The 25,968-nt window shown below is 40.8% G+C and overlaps 1 protein-coding gene across 1 annotated transcript; it reads left to right on the plus strand.

Moving 5' to 3' along the window:
• The first annotated feature begins 90 nt into the window (after positions 1 to 90).
• On the plus strand, positions 91 to 18,330 carry vimr2 (vimentin-related 2). Its single transcript, XM_044204962.1, has 10 exons — positions 91 to 348; positions 672 to 816; positions 956 to 1,114; positions 1,312 to 1,431; positions 4,431 to 4,526; positions 6,996 to 7,127; positions 9,610 to 9,741; positions 13,103 to 13,213; positions 13,383 to 13,507; positions 17,315 to 18,330. Exons 1-10 carry the CDS (start codon positions 239 to 241, stop codon positions 17,355 to 17,357), a joined length of 1,173 nt encoding a protein of 390 aa, XP_044060897.1. The 5' UTR covers positions 91 to 238; the 3' UTR covers positions 17,358 to 18,330.
• Positions 18,331 to 25,968: the final 7,638 nt, after the last annotated feature.

Here is a 25,968-nt window from a genome sequence, read left to right on the forward strand (position 1 = left end):
CAGCTTCTTATTTAGATAAACAACAATAGTACACTGGTTTTTAGTGCTCACTCTTCAGGTACATGTGAAATCGTTACTGGCTGATGTTCATGCTATACTTAGTCTACTCAGTGGCTGGTGAGAGATCCCTCACCTCAGCGCTACATTCTCATTCCCTGTGAATATAAAACCTCCACCATCGACCTGCTGCCACCATTTGCCTGTTGTGTTGTAGCCCAGTTTGAATACATCCAAAGCCATGGCCATGCTCAGAGTGTCTTCTTATCGTAAGCTGTTTGAGGATGATAACTGGAGTCGAAACGGAGGGTTGAGTATACAGTGTGCAGGGCAGTACCGGGCCTCCGTCAGGTCAGTGTGACTCTCTGGGGTCGTGGGTGGCTTGAGAATTTGGGCTGCACAAGATATTAAGTTGTCCATGATGAGCTCAAGTGTAGAATTTATGATGTTTTTGACCATAAGCAAAAGTTCATGAGTGGCTTATTCTTGGGTGTTATTCTCCTGAGTGCCTTTTGTGCTCATGGGAAAAATTACATCATGGTCTACAATGTTCATTTACTCTGTATGCATGCTTTGTGAAAGTCATTAACTATCCCTGAAGTTGGTATAAATGATCTCCCCTAGGATCCTTCAAAATTCAGTCCAGTTTTTGGCACTTTGTGTTCTTTTCTCAGGGGTGCGGCCGTTGACGAGTGCCACTGTGACAAGTTAGACTTCGTAGCAGCCAAGGCCCTCAACAAGGAGGGTCTGAACCGGTTTGTCCAAGACCGCACCATCATCGCTGCCCTCAATGACCGCCTGGTCAGGCTTATTGAACTGGTGAGGACAAACACTATAACTGCTCCCAATGACACATCAGCACTTTTCCCTCTGCTGTGTCATACTTTTGTTCTTGGTAAATGAAGCAGTGAATCTATATAAATACTGACTTTATCCCTATTTAATCTGTCCCTTTTAGGCCCATTGTTTTGAGGAAGAGAATGAGTCTCTTGAATGTCAGATTGTTGAACTAGAGGAGAAGCTGAACAGTCGAAAAGCCTCCCCCAGCATCACCTCCACTGTGGCTGAGCCTGACTACAGTCTGGATGCAGTGGTGGAGAGACTGCGCAGGGAGAGGGTAGGGTGGTGCTGCTGGGTGTGTCTGCTGCATGTTTCTCTCTGTGTGTGACATTCCTAAATTGGGTTTTCTCATAGATGGTCCATTGCGCTTCTCATCCCATCCCATCAATTTTACTTCAGTTTATACAGTGACAGGCAGGCCTGGTCTATAACCTTGTCAAGATCCATCAGTGTCTTCACTGCGTCTCCCTGCAGGATGAGACTCTGTGTGACACCCAGGAGCTGCAGAAAGTGCTTGAACGTCTGATGAAAGAGTACGAGAAGGCTGCACAACAGAGGGTCCTCTTCCAGCAGGAACGACAAGATATTGCTGAGGTAATAGTTGTAAATACAACAGCAACTGTACCTGGCACCTTGTTGGAAAACTACTGACAAGTTAGTGGCTGTAGCCAGGATTTAGGAACACTATAGAATTTCCATCATTCAGCTCGATTACAATATAAATGAGTAAACGTAAGTAATTAAAGCAAACCACAATCTAATGTGTAGAATAACTGTTACATATGATTTGATTTGCCAACTTTATTGTTACCACTCAGACTAAAGTGTTATCCATAAAGGGTGTTTAAATGAATTACAAATTATTTAAGAAATAAACCATTAAAATGTAAAAGTGACTTTTGAGCCCATTTTTAAGGGATAGATCCCTTAAATTGGAGTATATTATCAGACCAACTTAGCTTGTATTTACATCTTGTTACTTTAAGAAATCAGCTCTTTAAATTTACCTTGCTAGAGAGATTCAAAGCCAAAAAACTAGCAAACTTACTAACATTTCTAACTGCAGATTTAATGGCTTATTGTAAAATGAAAAACAAAGACTTGTGGGGTTTTCACTATACAATAAACATTAACCCTGTAGGTGTAAATCATAGACGGCACTTTTTTGGCCTGGATACAGCGTCCATGAAATGTCCTTTGGACTGTTTGACTTTGAATTATGAATCCAACCAAAGCTATGGTAAGAAGTGCTGCAGGGTAAAGAGGTACTCCGAAATGTGTTATTGCACTTCCATGAAGTTGGGGGAAAGGAATGAAGCAGCAGAGGCTGAAATACCCAGATTTTTAATCCCTAGTATTGATGCTCCAAAAACATTGGATTCCCATAATGAAACCCGTAAATTCCCATGTCTTCTAGACTCCACACTCACAGCTGGTAATGGGGGCTTTCTATTTTAAATCTCCGAGCTCAAGCTCAAGATATTAATAATAATAATAATTATAATAGTAATAAATCAGTTAATTAATGTTAAAATGAGTCATTTGTGTCTACTTAAAAAAACTTTTGTAAGTGTGCTGTACTATATACAACATCAGACCTTTGTTGTGATAATGTACCTTCAGCACTAGATGGCAGTGTTGTGAAGTGCCTCCCTGCTCCTCCTCCCCTCGGCCTCCTGGTGAATCAGCTGAAACTCTCCACAGCTGCTCCTCTGTAGCCCTACCCAACGGGTGTTGATCACCAGCAGTCACACAGTCTGGGCTGGTGGCCCACTGCAACCTGAACTTCCAACTTTTCCACCACCCCCCCCCCAGCCATATGTGAGGGAGGCTTTACTTTCTCCCTTAAAGATGTACTGCTGGCTGTAATACGGTGCCGTAATGTTTCTGCTGGCTCAGTTCTCTGGTTCTGAATTGGAAGCAGCTGCAGGGTGACAAGACTTGGTGGGAAATCGGCAGGGATGTAGAGGAAGAACAGAGATGCAGAGGAGAGGAGCGAACACTACACAGGTGGACAGTTGCGTCTCTCCTGCCAGTTCTGCTCCATTTTCAAGGCCCACAAATTTCCCCTCTTCACTGTCTCACAGTGATTTTCACATGGGACTGCTGGTGTCTTTTTGATTCAGTGATGTCTTGCATCACCAGACCTAGTTATGGTAAAACACAGTAGCAGAAGTGAAATGAGTTTAACAATATTAACTGGAATTAAAATACAAAGAAGTCGGCGGCCGAGTGCTCAGTCTGTTTCATATGTACTATAGTAGGTGCTGGGAACAGTAAGGTGCTCTTGAAGAGGAAACAAAATGGTAACAGAAAAGAAAATGTTCTTCACGCTCTCTTAGGCAGAACAAGGAGAGAAGTTATGTTAAAAGCCTTTATTTAGTCAGGCATATTGGTTAAAACGCCTACTGTTTTGGAATTCACAGGGTCCAGGGCAGAAATGGTAAAAAAAGATGGACACTTTTGGGATGTTGAGGGAACTTGGAGGCCTTGAAAACTTATTTTATCAATCAGCTTCTTACAGTGAGCGATGGGGTCCTACACAAATACACAATTTTCTGCGAAAGTTGGAACAGTTTTGGTTATTTCACATGACAAATTTGTGTTTTTCTTTTTGCTCTTTTCCATTGGTTTCAATGGGGCGGGGCTACGTTGCAAAAGGGTGATGTCATGTACTTCTATGTGCCAATCAGGATTTAGCAACATTTGAATCAGAATCTGATGGGTTGTTGCTCAGTTTTTGCTTGTTAAACCCTTTATAGATAATACCTAAACCCCACTGTACGCTACCTGCCCAGATCCAAACGGCAGACAGACATAGTTAGTGACGACCTGGTGAACATAGTGGAGTGTTAAGCTGCTAAAGAGACAGATATTTCTCTCAGGAGTTGGTAGAGATCAAAACAGAGCTAAAAGGAGAGTAAATGCTGGACTTACATTTGTCAGGTGGACAGAAACACAACTCCAAATTAATGCTAATGTTGCTCTCCTGGATGCTAAAAATAGGCAACTGTTTAATGTGTTTGCCAAATTAACTTTATAAGATAATAGTATATCTGTGTTGTGTTTACAGCTTGAACACAGGCAGCAGCAGGACCAGACTACTTTTTCTTGCTGCTGTCCATCAAGGACCCTGGCACCCTCCCAGTGAGGCTCCACAACTTCACCACCAAACCCTCTCTGTATGTCTCTAAATGTACATGCAGGCACCCAGTAATTGCATCTAACACCAATTAATCTGGTTCTTTAAAAAGAGTAGATGAGCTGAGAACCCCTGCTGGCAAATGGATTGGTGGACAGGGCTTTTGTGTCTAGTTAGCCTCCTTCTGATCTTCCTCCTCCTCCTCCTCCTCCTCCTCCCCCTTCCTCTGCATTGCGGTGTACTCGCTGTTCAATGAAACAGGTGGATGTGCTGGTGCTGATGGTTCTTAAAATGGTAGTTCAGGGTGGAAACAAAGCCTGTTTATACTTTTCTTCAACCTGTGATGTGATTTAGTTCCCAGACAGCAGTGTTCCTCTCAGACACCTCCAGAAATTAAGTTGACCTTCTTTACTTTCAGCCTTGTTGTCTGTTAACTTGATATTCTTTGCAGGAAGTGGATGCTGTGACAGCAGAGTGTTTGGCACTGAGGGAGCAAGTGGCTATCTATGAGGAGCAGCTGGCCAACATGGAGACCCAGCACAAGACGGTGAGAGGGAGAGAGGATATATAGCTGCAGTGTGATTAAACATGAAGACTTTATAGCCATGAAAATGACTCGAAATGTAGCACTTAGGTCAGACAGGAGTGTTGGAGAAATGCCCAGACCTGTGGTGACAAACACAGCTGTGATGACCCCAGTCACCTTGCTGAAGAGCCAAAAACAGCCCTGTCAACAGAAACATATGGGGAGAGGATTAAAACACAACATATGTAATCTAGTCAATTGAGCAACAAGTCAAAATTAGGCCTGTGTTTAATTGTGCTAATTTTTGTCCTTATTCCAGGAACAGTTCAACATTTTGGGAAATATGCTTATTTGCTTTGTTTCTGAGAGTTAGAAGATCAACACCACTCCCACATCTGAATGTTAAATATGACACTCCAGCCAGTTAGCTTAGCTTAGCACAAAGACTACAAACAGCTAGCCTGGATCTGTCCAAAGGCTAAAAAATCTGGCACCTTCAAAGCTCACTAATGAACACGTTAGCTCTCGTTTGTTAAATCTGTACAAAAACTAAAGTGTAAAAATTCCCAGATTTACAGGTGGACATGTGCCGGACTATTTCTTGGCAGACTCCAGGAGGTCACTGCTCCTGGCCAGAAAATGGTCCGGTACGTAACCCACCATAAAGCCACTATTTGTTGTTTTTTGTACTTTGATTTTTGTTTGGATTAAATAAATGAGATATAAAGTGTTAATCACTGAACTTTAGACCTGAGGTGCTACAGACTAGCTGTTTCCCCGTTTCCAGTCTGTGCTAAGCTAAGATAGCCGTCTGCTGGCTGTAGCCTTACTGTGTGTTTGGACAGAACATGAAACAAATTTTAGACGTAGCGCAAATGTATACAAATGCAACTTGAACGACACATTTATATTTATCCGGGGCTTTATGAATCTGCTTCATACAACATAGAGAGATGAAAGAAAAGTGCATAATAACTGGAGGGAAATGGCTGTTTTAGGGCGAATAAACACAGTCAAGCCATCAAATTTGCACAAATGACGTGAGGCGAAAATTCCCTTCGCTTTCTGTCTGAACACCTTCATATTTAACAGACAAATATGAGATTTGTATCAGTGTTCTGATGTAACTCTTGGCAAGAAAGCGAATATTTTTAGCAATAGTTTGACATTTCCAAAATGTCAAACTATTGCTTTTAAATAGGCACATGTTTCCAATGCACATTGTTACCTATATCACATCCAAACACACCCTGCTCTCTCCACCTTCTACAATATTCTCCACCTCGCCAGGAGATGACAGACGCTCCCCAGTATCAGATCACTGTAGGCTGTAGGCAGAAAGACAGGCAGCTGAAGCAGGACCAACTCCATCACACTGTGTTTTTCTTTGCAAAGCCGGGCTGCCCAGCGTTTAACACACTCCCTCTGGGACACACTCGATAACTCACAGTCTGGGAAATGCAGCTGAATACCAAATGAAAACAGAAGTTCCCTTTGTTTTATTAACTGTTGTTATTATCAGCACTTCCAGATACCCCATATTCCCCTGACAAATCGGCAGCCATGTCGTTATTTAGGTGGAGGGAAAAGGAGAAAAATGTTAGACTGCCACTGCAGCTCTGTAACAGTTCATTTTCCCTGTAATGGATGTCGGGTGTTTTACTAAAGGGGCTCCATATTGGAAGCTAGACATACATGTTGCGGTCTGTGATGTATGTGTGAATGCAAAAATATGTGTTTGTAAGTACATTTACTCATGTACTGCATTTTAGTACATATTTAAGGTACTTGTATGTGAGTATTTCCACTACAATTCAGAGTCAAATATTGTACTTTTTACTCCATTATATTTACAGCTTTAGTTACTAGTTGCATTACAAATTAAGATTTTACATAGAAAACAAATGATAAACTAATAAAATATGATGCATTTTTAGAGATGAAACCACTCAACAGTATATAAAATAGATTAAATTAGCTCTACTTCGACCATCTACGACAGTAAAATGTTCACTTACACATTAATGCATTAGTAATATTAATGCAATATATAATAGTATAACACTCACAGGGGCCATTTGTAACATGTACTTTTACTTTTGACACTTTAAGTACATTTTACAGATAATGCAAAACAAGCAAAATTTACTTAAAGTATCAAAATTAAAAGTATTCATTATGAATAATGGCCCCTTTTAGTGGTAAATTATTATGTGTTATTGATTTGTTATAAGCAGCATTTTAATGTTGTAGCTCGTCAAGGTGGAGCTAATTTTAACTACTTTAAATAGTGTTTTGTAGTGTGAACAAAAACAATGCATCATATTTCATAAAGTGATTACATGTTTTGTATGTAAAGTCTGAACTACAGCTTATACTCAGGTAAAGTGCCTGAAAATTGAACTTAAGTACAATACTTGAATAATTCACCACCGAGTAAAGGATCTAATGTACTTCACCACTGTGTGTATGTGTGGCATGTATGAGCAGACAGTGGAGAGTCTGCTGGAGCCAGCTGAATGGACTACAGGAGCGGTGGCAGCTATTAAATTTGGCAGCCCTGACATCACTCCGGCCTTGGATGTAAAGGAGTATTACTGCCAGCTGGCTGAGAGCCTTCAGGTACAACACACTGTAGCATAAAACACATAAACATGTCATGAAGTGTCATTTGGAACACGTTTTTTGTGCCAAATGCTTTACAGTAGCATGCCTGTGTACATCTTTAGAATCACAATCCTATATCTCGCTTCTTGTTTGGCTACACTTACATGCACATGAATGTACATGTACTCAAGTACAATTTTAAAGTACATGTACTGTACATGAGTATTTACATTTTATGTTACTATATACGTCTACTCGACTGCATTTCAGACAGCTATAGATACTAGTTACTTTTCATATTAAGATTTTACATAAAAAACATAAGCTTATAAAATACACTGTTAAAGATTACGTGAGTGTTTCCCAACTTTTTTGACTTACACTTTACAAAAAAACTTTATAGTTTCAGATGTCTATTGTCAGGTTTCTATCCAAATGTAGCCCACATTTTAACTGAATTTCCAGACAATCAGCAAAAGAAAATGCTAATTAATGTGCGTTTCCCTCCACTACTGTTATATGAAATATTACGTTGAGCGCATTGAGATAATCAGTTGTTGCTGCTAATTCTCCTGTTGGGTGCCATTAAATCATTGCAAGAAGAGAGCATAAGGATATGATGTAATTAAAAGAGCACCAGTCAAAAGTCTAACGGTGGAAAACAATGTAGAAAACGTGATAGAAATGTGACATTTATGTTTGTTACAGTTGTTTTCGTCTGCTGCTATTTTTTGTCTCTTCAGTGGGACTGAAGCTTCAGCGGACGTTTAAGTCACATGCTTCATGTACATCATTATTAATTTGCTAAGTCTGTTTCCATTGCACTTTGTCGCATTTAGTTTTTATAGATACCAAACTTTTCCACCTCAGGCAACACTTTTTAGCAATATTTTGACTATTTTTCTCATTTCCAGCGTTTCCCACTCTGTTTTTATTTTTTTAATTTTAAATGCATAAGAACTGGTGGATGGAAATGCACTTTATGAGTGGTTACTTGTACAAAAGAGGAAAAACTCTCTTAACTCTTCACATTGTTGCATAACTGTTAAAATTATCCAATATCACAAAAAAAGCAAAGATCAGAGAAAAGTACAAAAAATGTATATAATCTTGTGTTGCAGAACTTTGTTTTTTCTGCTTTCCTCTCCCATTTATCATCTCACGACCCCTCAGATTTATCTTGTGACCCTTGGGAGGGGACCCGACCCCTAGGTTGGGAACCACTGGACTAAACTACTTAACTGCATATAAAGAAACACTAGCTAAACCTCGAGCAGCTACAACAGTCAAATGCCACTTACACATTGATGCATCAGAATTAAGAATCTAATAATGTCATATATGATAATATATCAGTGAAAGGGACCATTTTTCCATTTTTTTTCAAGTACTTTTGTACATTTGATACTTTAAGTGCATTTTGTTCCTCATACTTTTTTTACTTTAAGTATTTTTAAATTCCTGAATTGCTGCTTTTATTTAAGTAAACAGATCTATGTACTTCTTCCACCACCAATACACACTTTCAAGAAACCAGCTGCTATCCTCATCCTCCCACTGACCACTTGACCCCTCCTATTTTCACCACATCACCTTTTCTCTCTCTGAAATGGCCTGGTCAGGTCTAGATGTAAATCTCAACTTTCACAAATCACACAGCGATACTCCCACTTGTTTTCTTTCCCTCTTAACACAACACCAGGGAAGAACTTGAGAATCAGAGGTGCAGTTCTGGACCCGAACAGAATGCCTTTGTCTACCTGTGTGTGTGTGTGTGTGTGTGTGTGTGTGTGTGTGTAGTGCAAGCGAAGATGTGCTGCATTGGGCTCAGACTCTAGCTCCGGTGGGTCTGACCCCCTCTGGGGTGAGGATTTCTGCCCGGTTCAGAGGTCAGGGCTGTAATCAGACTGCTGGCCGCCTTCCCAGGCTCCTCAGCAGCAATGGAGTGGACGCTGGTATGTGTGTGTGTGTCCTTCATTTGGAGGCAAGGCTGAAGGGTATCTGGCTTATTTATATATTTGTGTGTCTGTCTAGATGTGTAGGTGTGTTTCTTGTTCCCCCAAATCCCATCTATTCACTCTCTCTCCCTCCCACTCGGTCTCTTCTCTCTCCAGCTGGACACCGTCCTGTCTGTGCCTGGCCTCGATTACGAGGCGCAATTGTCTCGATGCTGAAATGATTGCTATTGGGTTTGAACAGTAATGGTGATTGCTGGCTGACTCCCACACACCTGTGCACCCTCATGTTGCTCGTTTCGGGTGCATTTGTTCCATCTAATCAGGAATTTGGTGTACACAAGGAGAGGTTTAACCATCAGCTGGAATGAGAGGCTCTGATTGCTCTTTGCTTCCCTGTCCAAGTGCTCTTAACTGCCCAAAAGAAGCACTATCCTCCATGGTCTTGTGTATTTGCAGTCTCAAACTGAAAGGTCAGATAGTTTTTTTTATACTGACAAACTTTCACAAATGCACTTATTTGTCATCTTCTGTCTTTCCAGTACGAGTGTGGTGCAGCCTCTTCTGCTGTGGTTCGCAGTGGTGATGGAAGACAACTGGAAGTGGGAGGAGCTGTAGGGTCAAGAGTCAAAGACTTGCCAAAGATGAAGGACATCGGTGAGATGAAGATGCTGGTGAGTGGACCCTCTTTTTTTTTTTCACCAGTTTTTAAAGGGTCAGTTCACAATGTCTCCAAATGATCCCTGTGCACGTTTGCGTAAGTGCAGTCTGGAGAAGCATGTTTCAACCTTAAAGGGATAGTTTGACATTTTGGGAATACTGTTATTAGCTTCCTTGCCGAGAGTTAGATGAGAAGATTGATACCACTCTTGTGCCCGCATGCTAAATATGAAGGTACAGTAATTGGTTAGCTTAGCATAAAGCCTGGAAATGGGGAAACAACTAGCCTGGCTCTGTCCAAAGGTAACAAAATCAGCCTACCAGCACCTCTAAACTCACTTAATAACATGTTATATTGTTTGTTTAATCCGAACAAAACCAAAGTGTAAAAACGACAAGTTGTGCTTTTATGAAGGGTTATGTGCCGGACTATTTCTTGGCCGGATTCAGTCACTTTCTGAAGTTTAGTCATCACTGTGAGGCCAGGCTAGCTCTTTCCCCCTATTTGCAGTCTTTATTCTAAGCTCGGCTGGAAGGCGAATATGTCAAACTATTGCTTTAAAAAATAGTCCCTATGATCCAGAGTTGTGGGGACATCGTTTCTTGAAAGACATGCTATGACTGAAAAATAACTAAATTCCATTGACTTCTGCCTCCACATCTGTTGGAGGTTTATATCTCTGAAACAAAACAAATCTATAAAACCAAAAGTGTCTGCATGGCTACTTACCACTACTGGTAAGTAAGAAAATCTATATTTTTTGGGGGTGAACCAACCCTTTAAGTCTCACAGTTACACATCATTTAAATCCTTCAGTTACTACCTACTGATTCAGATCTTCCCATAATACATTTCCCACCTCTTTACTGACAAAGAAAAGAGGGGTCTTACAACCCACAACTGGCTCTGAATCGGCCATCAGCTCCTAAATCAGATATAATGGTGAAAATGAATGGTTTCCCACAGCAGGCAAAGGGAGTGGAGAGCAGCTGAGTGACAGCAGAGCAACAGTGTGGGAGATCCTGCTGACCAGAGTGTTTACTTTGCGGACACTTTCAGTAGGAGATGTGAAGAGCTCGGCTTCAGCTCAGACAGGATTTATTGCCCTCCGTGTCCTCAGTTATTAAGTACAGTCTTTCAGAGTGCCTGCAGTGTAATAAACGTCTTAAAACTTCACACACACACACACACACACACACACACACTGACTGGAGACGTCCTCTGCAAATGGAAGAGAGGAAATAAACCTTCATTGGATGTTTCTCATCTCAGCCAGCACAAAAATGCCAGGAAAGCAAATGAGGCTTTGAATGAAATAGACAACAAAGTGAGGCATCAATAAAGAGATGAACCAAGAAACTCAGGTAAAATCAGCAGGTGACTTCAGGAAACAGAAACTACCACCTCTAAGTTCACATTAGTCTCTTTAACATCCATCACTGGTCAGACCGCAGCTGACACCCACAAACATGGTGGTTTGGTTCTCATTACTGTGGCTGTAGCTCTACCTCCAGCTCTTTAAATAAACAGTGAGCCTCTGTAACCACAGCCGAACTCTCCCAACATCATCTACTTTTCTCTAATATACAGCACACAATCCCCAGCTCTGCTCAATCCAGCCTGACGGATGGGCAGCACGGCTTGATCTGCTCTGTTTCCTCTCTCGCCTGTGATGGATGCCTCGGGTCTGGTTTCTCACTGAGACACAACATGGCCAAACAAACAGATTGCAGTGAAATCAGCCCTGACGCAGAAATGTATATAATAGAGCAGACACTGATGGGGGTTGTACGCCACTACACGCATACACAGGCGGCCAGACTTCACTTATCATGCCAGGGAGAACGGAGGAGGATGTGAGTAAGTGACTCGACCAGGTTGGGGAGTCAGCATCATCCTGTGAGTTGTAACCAGGGTCTTCCTCTGCTCACATGATCTTGCTGAAAGATGAGCGTGACTGCCTGGATCCCCATCTGGCTGTGACAGCTAATTGTTGAACTTCTGTGATTGCTGTAATTACTCACGGCAGGACACCACAGCCTCAGACAGGGGGGTGGGGGGCTGTTTTATCTGTGTAGGTCGGGTTGATTGGCATACTTAAGTTTTAGTTAGAGTTCAATTTCTATTCGTTTTTATATCAAAAATGAATCAAATGACTATGTGTCATGTAAAAGGGGCTTTGCTCATGGTGACCAACCAATATCCACACTCACTTTTAGCTCATTGTTTTGGTTTTATGGCCTTCAACTTCTCCTGTTTCCAGCAACAGTAGGAAACAAGACTAAGAGTCTACAGCCATGCTAGTGTCTCTGTGAGGTGGTACTAAGGCACAGTGGAGCTTTGAGCTAAATAAAAATGTCAGCATGCTCACACTGACAATTCTAACATGCTGATGTTTAGCAGGTATAATGTTTAAAATGTTCACTATCTTGATTTAGCATGTTAGCATGCTAACATTTGCTAATTAGCACAAAGTACAGCTAAAGCAGATGGGAATGTCATTAGTTTTGTAGGTATTTGGTCATTAACCAAAGTATTGGACATATTAAAAGTTTTACCTGATGATGCCGTTAGATGAAAAGTCAGAGGATCACCAAAGTTATTTCAATTCATCCTGAGGAGGACAATTAATGTCGGTACTAAATTTCATGGCAATCCATCCAATAGTTGTTGAGATATTTCACCTTAAAATCACAAATGTCAACCTTGTGGTGCTGGACAAAATATATAAGTAGGATTCATCATCTGGGAACAATGAATGTCTGAACAGAATTTCACGACATGTTTCAGTCTGAACCAAAGTGGTGGGCAGATCATATAAGCTCTATAAACCCACTACCTGCCCAACAGCAGGCAGTCAAAGTTAGCGACTAGCTGGTGAAGAAAGTCAAATATCTAGCAGTTAGAAACCCAGATATATATTTCTCAGTACCTGGCGAGGCCGAAACAACGCTAAAAGAGTAAATATGGGATTTGTGGTTGTCAGGTGTCCAGAAAAAATACTAAAATTTATGCTAATGTTGCTCCATGTCTCCTGGATGTTTACAGTAGACAGGCGATTTGAGGGGGGACGAGGGGGGATGCTATCCCCCTTGTTAGCAAAATGACCAAAATGCAAAATGCAAATGTTAATTCAGAAATCCGATTTAAGGAGTTTAAGTTTATCGTTAAACTAGAACACCTAGGTTACAGTCCCTGAATGCCTGCCAACTCCAGTGGTGCTGCTCTTGAACCAAAAATGACCACGAAGGGAACATTGAGATATAGTCTGGCATCACTACATTATAACTAACAAGATAATTAAGTTGAAATTGTTGTTTGCGAGTATATTTTGAATGAATAACCATTGCAGTGTGTCGTCTGTATTTCTGTAGGTTTCAGAGCTACAAAAGGAGCTTGCTGAGCTCGAGAAGTGTAACGAGGAGCTGGAGGACGAGGTTGAGATGAAGAAGGCTGCGTACATGGACGAGATTGCTGAGCTCGAGGTTTGAGAGTGGACTGATTAAAGTAATCATAGGCTGTGAAGGACCAGTGGTTTGGACTAATTCTGTCATTCATTTAATCTCACCCTCTAATCCCACCAACCCGTGTTTGTGTGTGTGTGTGTGTGTGTGTGTGTGTGTGTGTGTGTGTGTGTGCGCGCATGATATTCAGTGTACTATAGATGAAATGCAGAACCAGGAGGCCGACTTCCAAGTGCAGATGAAGGAGCAGTGTGAAGACTACAAGGAGCTGCTCAGTGAAAAGATGGCTAGAGACATGGAAATTGCTGCCTACAGGTCAGACAATCTGGTGTCATAAATCTGGTCAAATGGTGTTTTTGCTTTTTCTGTTTGTGTAAAACTGCTCTGAATAATAGATGTTTTGGACAAAACAGATGATCAGGTAAGCTTGCAAACATAAAAATTAACTTGAAACTGATTTACAAATATTTTCCAGGAATTCTTTTAATTGTTTATTGTTTATACCCCCCGTTAGCTTCTAGTAATGCACTTGCTAGTAATCCTGGGGTTCATTAACGCACACAAATAATATGAAACTAAAATATAATCATTAACAGTAATTAATGAAAAATGTATATGAGGAATGTTAAATGCAGTAATGAAAGATTAAATAAATTAGACAATTTAACTGAATTAGTTCATAACCCAGGAATCAGCCACATATAAATCCAAACGGGTTTTATATACTGTAGGTAGACGTGTATACATGCACCTACTGTATGTATATAAAATAACATCCATTTAATATTTATTCCAGCCCTGTTTGCACACTCACCCTTGCACTATTGGTATACTTGTTTACAGAAACAGTTTTAACTTGGATATACAGGTAGTCATTGTATATAGTTGTCCATTGTTGATTTTTATATATATAAATGTGTGTGTGTGCATCTGTAGTTTCACCTACTTGTATGTAAACATTGAGAGCTACTAGAAACCAGAGTCAAATTCCTTGTATGTGTAAACATACTTGGCTAATAAAGCACAGCCCCAAGAGATTGCAAATTCTGATTATTTCATTAGAGCATATTGCCTAGAATATATTGCACTTGCAATTTGATGCTCTTTGTGTTAGCAATCTATTTGAGTACAATCTGAAAAGGCTCTCTATCTAACAGTGTCTTTCATATCATTTATTTTTGGGATGGGAAGATATAATTGATCTTTCCTCCTGGGATTGACTTTACAGTAATATTATAATACATTTTAACTTAAAGACCTATAAGAGACCATAATGCACTAGTGCTGACCCAGTTCTCTTTTGCACATTTTGTAATGACGAGCTGCCTTAAATACAGCACTCGCAGTGGTCATCCATACCTTCACACCTCTCATTCACCTCTTAAATAAAGCTGCAGGTTGTTATTCTTAAAAGAGATGCCTGCATTTTTAAAACACACTTTATGTCATGTACAGCACGGTACAGTTATAGCAGAGACTATAAGGAAAGGACAGTGTGGTCTAACTGTTAGCGTGGCTATCAGTCAATAGAAAGACCTGAACCAGCACTCGGGGGCAGGGATGGACAGAGGTTTTCATTCCAACAAAAACACCAGGTGGTTTCACTGATTAGTTTGTCTTCTCCTGTTAAATGTGTTAAAGTCATAAAGTCAACTGCTTTAGTTTCTGACTGCAATTAAAATTTACAGCCTCTTAGCCTTCCCTGACAAGTATTGTAGATTCCCATCTCTGCGGCAGGGGGTCAAATGAAAATGGGCGTTCCCTGTGGTGCTCAGTAAAGTGCCACACATTATTTAAACCTGTCGAGGAGAATGAGCTGTTAGGGGCAAAGCACAAATTGATCTAGGAATGATTTCATTAGATTTTAAATTAACTTGATGCTCTGTTTATGTTTGCCTTTCTTTACATACTGTATGAGCGAATCCATAGGCACACGAGAAAACACATGTGGAAATGTGGAAATGACGTGTCCATTGTCATCATTTTTCCTCAACATCAACAAGAAGCTTCTGCATAAGCATCACCGTGAATAATACTAATACTATTTCTGCAAGTCCAGTATTGTCCAAGCATCTCATATAGTGTCACCTGGACATCCGCATTTACCATGATAAGATATTCCTGCAGACAAAGGGCTTACATCACAGGCCAACTGGGGTCATGGGAAACGGCTCCTGAATATGATGCAGTTTCCTGTATGTGACCTTGAAGACGTTTCATGTCATTCCCTCCTTCTACTGAGGTTGTTTAACCATCTGCCATCCTGGTATGTAGAGTGACGCACTTCAGCCATCTCATCCTGCTGCCACGGACTTCCTCCTGGTCCCTCCATCGTCGATCCGACTGCATCTGACCCTCAGGGGGCCCTGCTGCGGACCTGGGCTCAGACCCTCACAATACCTCATTAGAATGGGCAGAGAGGACCTCACACTGTCAGCACTGTGTGCTGGGCCACTGCCAGCTCTTCTCCACGCCAGCCTGTTAATGTCAGCCCTCCCCTTACACACATTTCCAAATTCGCCACAGTTTTAATTCTCTCTCGTTACCCAACAGACTGTCCCAAAGACATTTAAGGCACAGGAAAGGCACACTGTCGATGCCAACGCTTTTTTCTCAGTCCCCTTTTTTTATTTACTGGATGTTTTGTCATCCGTGATTAAAACCATGAATAAGAAATGAAAATGGTGGTTGTTTAATCTCTCCGTGCCGTGGCAAACTGTCTGCACAACAGACCCTAATGACCCCAGGCTGCCATTACCGGGTGGCTTATCGCCTGTGAAAGCATCTCAGAGCAGTTTAGGCAGATGCTCACTGCTTTAGCTCACTGCTAATGTGAACCATATTACACTGTAATTCATTCTGCTGTTCATTGTGGTTTGCTCACACTGCTGCATGACACAGCAACAAGTAGCTCAACTAAGGATAAGATCCTTTTTAGTTAAGTGTACATTTTGCAGTGGCTGACTGTACTGTCAGTCCTATCTTAAATCTGCTATAATCAATATTTTTTACATTAACAATGAATCAAATTACTCCCCTCAGCTCTACTGAGTTAGATGGCATCTTTCAGCTCATCATTTTGGTTTTCTAGCCTATAACTGTTTTAGTTCACTCTCACCACTCTCATCAACAGCATTTCCAGATGCAGCAGGCAGCTGTTTTCAGTTAAATAGCTTTAAGAACCCACAGTGCATTATCTGCCCAGCACCAAACAGCAGACAGACACAGTTAGCGACTAGCTGGTAGGCACAGATATTTCCCTCAGGAGTTGGAATAGACCAAAAACAGAGTCAAAAAGAGGACTGGTGGAGACAAACACAACTCCAAATGAATCATAATGTTGCTCTGTGCTGCTGGATGAGTAAATGGGCAACTGTTTGCTAACAAGTACTTCATTTCAAGGTGATATGTCAATGTTGTGTTTATAGCTCGTTTCTGCTGCCCCCATGTAGCCAAAAAAATCAGGTTATTGCAGGTTTAAATATACATAGAAAATACGTTTTGGAAGCTGCGCTGGATTGCAATATAAATCGCATTGACCAAACAATCTCATCGTAAGGTCAATCAAGCAGCTGTTGTGAAGATTTCAATCAAATCACATGATCTTCATCAGCAGATGGAGTTTGCCAATTATCATGTCTATTGTTTTTTCAAAGACAAACAATCTCACATCAGGGTCCATGTTCAAGGTTTATGATATAAAGCTCAAGAACAGCTAAATGGACTTGAAATGAAAGGATTAGTCAATCGACAGAAAAACAATTGGCGACTATAATGATAATCAATTAATTATTTATTATTTTTCAAGCAAAATGTTAAATATTCCCTAGTTCCAGCTTCTGAATTTTAAGTTTTATGTGCTTTTCTTTGTCTTATGTGACAGTAAACCAGAAATCTTTGGGTTTTTGACTTGGTTGGACAATAAAAGCAATTTGAAGACACCACCAGGGGCTTTAGGAAACTGTGGCGGGCATTTCTCACAATTTCCTTGACATTTTATAGACCAAACTTAAGCAAACTTGATCAATTAATTAAGCAAGGAAGAGAATAATCTGCAGGTTAACTGATAATGGAAATACCTGTTACCTGTACTCTCTGTGTTTATATATTTCTCTGGTTTAGGAGTCTGGTGGAGGAAGAGGAGGAGAGGCTGTGCAACCTGTGATTTGAGGCCGGAGAATCAGACTGGCTGCCTGGAGTGTGGCTGGATGCTCTCCCACACATAGATTAGAAAATACACAAGAGAGAAATGAAAAAAACACACAGCCAAATAAGCACTAGGATGAAGCTTAAGGTACCAATGCAGCAGTTTAAGCAGATGTAAACTTATCATGACAGATTAATGCCTTCTGGAGGCCTAAGCCGGGTCATTGATAACAGGTCGCTGGCAGATGACCCTGAGACTCTAAGAAAGATGGAGTTGTCTAAAACTGGTGGGAGGATGGGGGTCTGTGTGATGAGTGTGTATCCATTCAGTGTCTGGCAGGGCTATTTCCTTAAGTGGGTTTTATCTTTACCAGCTCACTGATATGATTCATAAATGTTTTGTCCCCTCCGTGTTGAACAAGTCCCACACAAACACATAGAAACACAGATACAGACACACACGCAAGCTAAACTGTGCGGCTCCACCTCGTCCATCACTCAAACTGTGTCTGATTACCAGCTCTTAACCCTTGACCCCCTCACTGTTCGCAAACGTATTGACAGCTCTCCATTTGGTAACTAAAAGCATCCCACCATCCTTTTGCTTTTACAGTCATGGATTCATGTTGTTGTTGTTTTTTTTGTTTAGTTTTTTTTTTTTTTTACATATAACTGACAGTCAAGTGTGCAGCGCACTGTTTGCTTTTCAAATGGTTCATGAAGTTGTTTTTCTGCAGCTCTTACAAAACGAGCACCTGGATCTTTCTACAAGAAAATCCTGTGCGATTCATTATTTCTCCTTTTGAAAAGCAATGTCCCAATTTTCTGTCCTTTCAGAAATAAGCATTTGGTAATACATTCCTCTGTAATCTTTTCCTTATTTTCTACATGACTTTCAAGCCGTCTGTAATAAATCATTTTTGGTTCCTGCTTCTTGCACAAGTGTCAGAATGTGCTTTAGATTGAAATGAAATAAAACTAGTTGCTTGAGAGATCACCTCTTACCGTGTGATTTCTTTTGTTTCATGAGAAAAGCTTGTGAATCCTTAAGATTTTCCCTGCACTATGAAACTATGCAGAGAGCAGAGTGATTTATGTTCAGCAATCCTTCTTTCATTCATCTTCATGCTTAACGTGAGATTTGAACATACCCAGCTATTAACGATCTCAAAGGCTTGTTAGCTCTGCCATAAAGATGAAAAATGCTGCTAATAACGGATCAGATAAGATTAGCCACACTCTGTGAACTTGTGGTGATGAGGAGTTAGCCTCTGTAATAATTGAGTTCAGTGTCTGGAGAAAGGGTTGGGGCTGGGTGGCCGCAGTGACTTGTTTAATTGTCCCGACATGAAACACGGCCGGCTCAAGAGGAAGCTGCTGTGTCTGTTTTCTCAGAACCGCAGAGCTCAATCAAGACCTCACAGGAGAGGAGCTAGAAAGCTCTATATCTCTCAAATACAAAGCTCACGAACCACCCAATGTACCTGATCTCATGGGACTGCTCTGTCTTTTTAAATATGAAAATATCTAAGAAAATTGTCTTCCTCTAAGAGTTGTTTTCCCACTTTTATCTTTCCTGCTGGGACTCTGTTGTTGACTGCATGGAAATCAAGGAAATGCAGAAAATAGACTTGACCAGAATAGTCAAATTTAGACTTTCAGGAAATTCATCATCTATCCTGGTTTTGTAGATGTGCCTCTATACAGAAAAAAGTGATCTTTGCACACCTGAATTCAGACAGCTGTGCAAGAGAATAAATTATTAGTCCAAGAAGAAGAAACAACTCCTGCAAAGAACAACAACCAGTCCTTATGACCAAGCAATCAAATATCCCCAAAAACCCTTATAATAACTGGGAAGGGGCGCAGGAAGAGAAAAATTATTTTTTAGGCCCATTCAGTATTATTATTAGAGTATTATTATGGGTAATGTCAACAAACCCCAAACAAGAACAGAATATGATCAACAGCCTTAACAATAAATTTCATACATGTTAAGAGGTTAACTCTCACTCCACAAAATTAATATAAAACAGCATAAATGTACAAGAATAACTTTAAAAAAAAAGGCACACTACTGTAGAAGGCACTGTGAGGCACAGTGCTTGTGCTAAATGCTGACGTCAGCATGCTAACATGCTATAAGTGATGATGCTAACTTGTTTACCATGTAAACACAAAGTATAGCTGAGGCTGATGGGAATGTCATTAGTTTTTCAGGTATTTAGTCATAAACCAAAGTACTGGACAAATAAACATTTTGACTGATCATGCGCCAGATGAAAAGTGATGGGATCATCAAAATTAATGCAAATTTCATTACAATCAATCCGATCCAGTTGTTGAAATATTTCTGTCTGGACCAAAGTGGTCGACCGACTGACATTGCCATCCCTAAGATACAAAAATACAAAGCATCAATATTGTACACGAAACCACAGAATATCTAAAGAAAACATTAATTCTCATAATGACAATAAATAGAATAAATAAAACTAATTATACCACAGGACTGTTAGAAAATCCTAAATAATATTTTTATATGAATACAAACACAAAATAGATAATGAATCGTAAATCAAGAAACAATCGAGAAGGGGTTGAGATCAAGATGTTTCTACAAAAGCAAGTTTAAATTTGGAAATTTGGTGAATCCAGCAATTGCAGCTTCTTTTATAACACACACCTCTCTACGTGGCTCTGGAAGGGAGGAATCAAGAAGCATAGAAACCGGATGATCCTTGTTTTACAGAGGCGCTGTGATTGGCTAGTTACATGCTAGCTAAACCTGACTGGTTGTTTGATTCAGGCCGAGTCCAGTTTTTAAAAAACCTAAATACAAACGGGTGGGCGCCCACAGACACACATTTTTTAAAAGGAACCCTTCAATTAAATATTGTTAGTGACATGCAATGGTCAAAATTAGGTATTTCAACAGAAATTATAATGAAATAATATTCCCTACTTCAGCTTTAAGTATTTCAAAGACTCTTGATATTTGTAAGTGTGGTGACCTCTGTGCTCCTCTGTTTTCCTTTGCCCCCATCACACGTCCTTGACAACAGTGAAAAATGCGCGTTAACCTCTCGAAGCTGGTCAGTGACATTGAGTGGCCCGGGGCAGGACTGTGGCACCTCTGCTCCTTGAAGCTGGACAATTTGATTTGATTTTCAAAGCTGAGTCATGGATTAGTGGTCAGCCAGTGGCTTGGCCTTTTCATCCCTTTTTTTTGCCTTCATGGATTGGGGGAGGGGGGGCAGCAAAAACCTGACCAACATCAACAAACAAAGAAGTCACTGCTGGGAATAAATGACAGTTTGGTCCCTTTGGGTAACGTTTGCCGTGAGATTGAATGTTTCATGATGGTTTGCTCGTGCTGAAAGAAACCATTTCACACAACATGTGCTATGGACATAACATCCCATTAACTTCACATGGAGCAGGAATGTCTTTACATTAAGAGTGGCAGGGCCAGGCTGATAAATCATGACATCTGAGCTTGTTGTGTCAGTCCACATATCTTCAATCTGCAGCAGAGGAATCTGATTAAGGCCTGAGGTAATGGTGAACGAGGTCAGCTTGTATGACTCAGCTCAGCTGTCACCTACACATAGGTTTCCCCAAAATACAATTTTTTACTTCAGGTTCACCTAGACAAATAAACACTGTCCTCATTTAGGACAAAAGTAATTTTTTAAAGTCTCTTCATGGCAGCTTTGACGTACTGAACCAAGCTGGTGTTTAGAAAGCAAATAAATAAGAGAGGACGGGGTTGAATCAAGGAAGAAAATAAGAACAGTAAAAATATACAAAGGAGAAAGAGCTATTGAGAAAGTATTTCCTTAACAAGAGGGGAACAAATAATAAATTATGGGGCCCCTCTCCCTTGAGGCAGGACTGGCACGCCCGAGGGTGGCAGGAAGTGGGCATCCCTCTCTTTTTATAGGGGTCGTGGACAGGCATCCACTGTGGGAGCATCACATAAGACAGAGCCAGAGTCCTGAGAGAAAACTCCTTAGAGGAATGTTTACACACAAACTCAAACAGTCGCACGCACACACAGCTCTTCACACTGAGTTTATACGCCATGCTATGCTGAATGAAGATGGTGGTAGTGTGATTGTATAACCCCCAGGTCTCCCATCATGTCATCGCTGTAGTTTCTGCCCTCCTCATATCTGTAGTCCCTCTTGGCCTGTATAACTGAGAGACTGCTGACAGCCGTGACCCCACATTTACCCCACACTCCCCCTCATGCCTGTCCCAAAGCAGGTGGCAAACACCCCACCCCACAACACGAGACTCTTCATCATGATCTGCTGTCTGTGAGATTTTGATACCTTTGTTTCTTGGCAAACTCTTCAGTGCCTTGTCTTGTGATGAGGAGATAAAGCAAAGCAGCTTTTTTAATTTCCCCAAACTCCACACAGAGGGTTAGTCACGGCCAAAGTTGATAAAAGTTTCCCTTTTGTCCCAAAGTGTTCAATTAATCAACTTCACAGGGCGTGCTGGATGGAAACGGATGAAAGTCTGGACTACAGGGAACACGAGAGAAAACAGCCAGGATTTGTATTCTGCTGCAGTGGCTTTCATACCCATTAAAGGATGTTAGCATCTTTTTAAGCATAGTGACTTTATTGTCAGCTTAGGGCTTACACAGATCCAGCCATTTGCTGTATTGGATTTTTGGCAGATGGCCTGCGTGGATCTTGGCCACCCTTGAATTTAGTTCTAATGTTAAGCTTCACCTTGTCAGTAAATTGGCTGCTCCCTGCACTTACCCTACATATAGGAACTTGTGTCTTGGTTGTAATGGTTTCTTATCAGCAGGAGGTCCTCCCACTTACTGTAGCACTTAAACTGAACATTTTTCTGGAATTTCTGTGTTGCTAGATGGCACAGTGTGATATCCAGAGAGTGCATGTAAATGCACTATAAGAATGAATTTGATTGAGTTATATTGTATACTGTTATCTCTCTTATAGAGTATAGAAGAGTTAAGAACACATAAGTGCATTTGCAGACCACCAGAAGGGCCTTCACTTTTACATAATGCACTACAATCTACAGAACTTGGCCAAAAATGTATCTTGATTGAGCCTGCATTAAATTTGTTGTTGACATGTTGTCAATGTAAACACGACGGTGAGGAGAGGATGGCGGCTGCTGTCTGAGCTGATGATAGTTCAACTTTTTCAATTTTGCTGTAACCATGGCAATCACAGAAACCACACAGAGGGAAACATACAGGAGCTAATTTTACTGGTATCTGACTTTTCTGGATTATACACCTCTTCACCAGCAGTGAACAAACATATGCTATCAATGAAGAGACACGGTCTTGGAGCAGCATCAGCTTCAAAGTCTGATTATCCAGTGTGGGACACTATACAACGTTTATGGGAGTAGTTAGCAAAACTTACTATATTAATCGCATCATATTGCTAACCATATCCTCTAATTTAGGCTACAACCTGCACTATTTATCTACTTGATGAGATAATATTAGGTGAATGACAGCAGCCTGTGGTGTATGGTACAGCCGGTTAGTAGAATTGGATGTATCCAATTCAAAACACTGAACATCAACGCCACTGGGTGGCAGATGCAGCAGTGACCTCCCGCTGTCTGAAAGCACCTTTTAAAGTTGTCTTTGTGAACTTGTTGGCAAACAGTTGCCTATTTACACATCCAGCAGTTACGGAGCAACATTATCATTCATTTGGAGTCGTGTTTGTGGCCACCTGACGAATTTAAGTCAATATTCACTCTTCTTTTAGCTCCATTTTGGTCTCCAACTCCTGAGGAAAATATGGCTCTTTAAATGCTAAATGATCCACTATGTTCACCAGTTAGTCACTAACTTTGGTTTTGACCTAAACAATGAGCTGAAAGTCACAAAAACTTTCCAGAGAGCTGTGGGGAGCTGCAGTCAGGTGATGATTTTCTGTGGGCTTGTCACTATGAGCGACCCCTTCTACATTACACATAGTGATGTGATCCATTGTTTATATAAAAATATTGATTAGTGCAGCTTTAAATCACCAAGAAGGCCTGTATTTCAAAATGCTTAGTTTTGCTTGTGAAATTTGAGAGTCAATGAAAGCATTTATTCCTGTTAGCATCCATTGACTTATTTGAGCCCATAGCCAATTCCTCTTCCTGTGCCTCTGAGGACTTGGAGCCAGAGCACCAGTAGTCCAAACTATCATAATTTGGGCTGGGAGTAAGAAATCACATGTGTCACAGTTTATGTCGGCAGTCGTAGCCTGGAGCAATGGCTGGTTTAGAATTTGGAACAAGCTACGAAATCATTTTCTTTGCACACCAGTCATTCATCTTTTTCCCAGACACCCAGACATCTTAGGCCTGCTTCCTCTCAAACTGACACGACCAGCAGGTAAGCAACATTTTCCGTTCTTGGATCACATTTAAATTATAAATTAACATACATTAAAATGTAATCTGCTTGTACTTTGACATGATTTCCACATCTTGTACTGGAATCTGTGTCTCATTTGACAGAAACCTTTCAGTGTCATGTATAGGACAACAACATATGGACCAAACTGAGATTATGTTGTGGCGTTAAGTAGGTTTTCCACCAATTAAATGTTGGAATGTTTGAACTACGTGATTTACAATGGGTAAAGCAGCTCAAGTAGTCCTAATCTTCGTTGTACTCCAGTCTTTGTTTAGCTTGTCTCCTGAAACCTTTCTTCATAAGTGACCATTAAATGGTTGGTTGAGTGTTCAACCACCAGTGAGCCAGTAGAGCTGCTACAGGGCTATACTTGTGCCGTTTCACCGTAGAGGCTCACCAGAGGACCTGTCAGGCCTGCGATGTTTTACAGCTCAGTTTGCAGACAAAACACCTCACAACCAAATCCCTTCAACAACATCTGCTGCCAATTTAGCCAAGGCATTCCTGCAGTCTGTGCTGTTTAATATTCACAGGGGTTAGGATCTGCCGGGGTGGATGGGGACGGTGGGGAGGGGGGACCAGCTTCTACAAACCTTTGGTCCGTGGTCGAGACACAGTGAAAAATGAGGGGTTAACAAAGAGTGAGCTGGAGCAAGGGTGAGTTAACTGGGCTAATTTGCAGGGATAATAATGGTGTTCATGCAAGGCCTTTGGGGAGCAGCGGTGTGGAACACAGTCCTGACGGTGCAACCACACAGGAAGTTTACAACATGGCCAAAAATGTATTTAATCATCAAACAAGCAGTGAGGAGCTGGCGGCATGGCCAGAGCCAGCAACCATCCTGAAGATGAAGACAAATGTTTGGAGAAGGGACCAGACAGAGCGCCACATCTCCTCAACCTCAACGATTTCACAGCGTTGAACCCCCTGATTTTATTGGCCAACTCTAAGCACAACATGTCAAAGGTGCATATTTTCTTCTACTTTTGCCAGTAGCCTTGAGCGTGATATTAACATTGAGTACATTATATATGTTTTTAATTATTCTCATGTGAGTATCTACAAAATATGTTCTTGTACCATGAAATGAACAATAAACCTGGATTCATTGCAACTTTTATTGGAAATTACTTGTGAATGGTAGAACTGAAAGTCTTTTATTAGCTTTAATTAAAATATCCTGCATACATAACAGCACATATGTGCTGCCTGACTGAGTTAAGAGAGAGTAATAACTCAGGTAATTGATAATTAGACCCATGGCCTCCTTAAATATGACCACACAATGTCCTTGTGAATTTTTATGGCTGTATTCCAGGCACTGCTAACTTTAGAACTAAAGGAAATTCAAACCAGTTTCCTTCTTTTATTTCAAGTTTATCTGTTTATGCTTATGTCTATGAGAAAATATATTTTGAAAATATATTTATATGTTTTAGGATATACAATACCTTGCAGAGAAGGAAACCTTAACATGCAAGCAATAATACACAGAACTTAAAATACTGAAGTTCAACTGTATTTGTTTCAGTGGGATGTAGATCTCATGTGTGGGAATATTTACTTTTCATCACGTGCAGAAGCTATCAGTAACTCCTTCCTTTTTGGGGGGTGAAAAGGCAATTTATGTAAAAATAAATTCTGTCTATATTTTGCAGTACGTGTCCTCGTTCCCAAATGAATGCGCCCACCCTGTTGACAGGATGGTATTCAGCGGTTGACACAACCGGGTCTGTCTAATGACGCTGTGAAAGGGTGATGTGGATTGTGTGACACCTCTGCTGCTCCCTCACTAAAGGACACCCCTTACCATGGCAACTGCATAAACATCAGTCTCCCCATTCAAGGGAAGGTCTCGAGGGAATATACAGGGCCGCAATTTATTATATATAAGAAGGGACCCAGCCTGTGTGCATGGCCATATTGCTACTTAATAGACTGAGAGAGCTACATGTGATAATGAGGACATCAGATTTTATATTTATGCAGTATGTCCTGTGTGAAATCTGATTGCAGGGTGTAGGAACTGTACATACAGTAATGTGATCTAAGAATCGGAGCAGGGGTAAACAGCTAAAACGACAAATTCATTTTCACTTTTACACTTCGTATTTGTACGAATTAAACAAACTGGATATAACGTTTCTAATTAGTGAAGTGCTGTTGTTTAGAAAGAGCCAGGCTAGCTGTTTCCCCCCCGCTTCC

This window comes from Siniperca chuatsi, linkage group LG8 (assembly GCF_020085105.1).
Source record: "Siniperca chuatsi isolate FFG_IHB_CAS linkage group LG8, ASM2008510v1, whole genome shotgun sequence".
Classification (NCBI taxonomy): Eukaryota; Metazoa; Chordata; class Actinopteri; order Centrarchiformes; family Sinipercidae; genus Siniperca; species Siniperca chuatsi.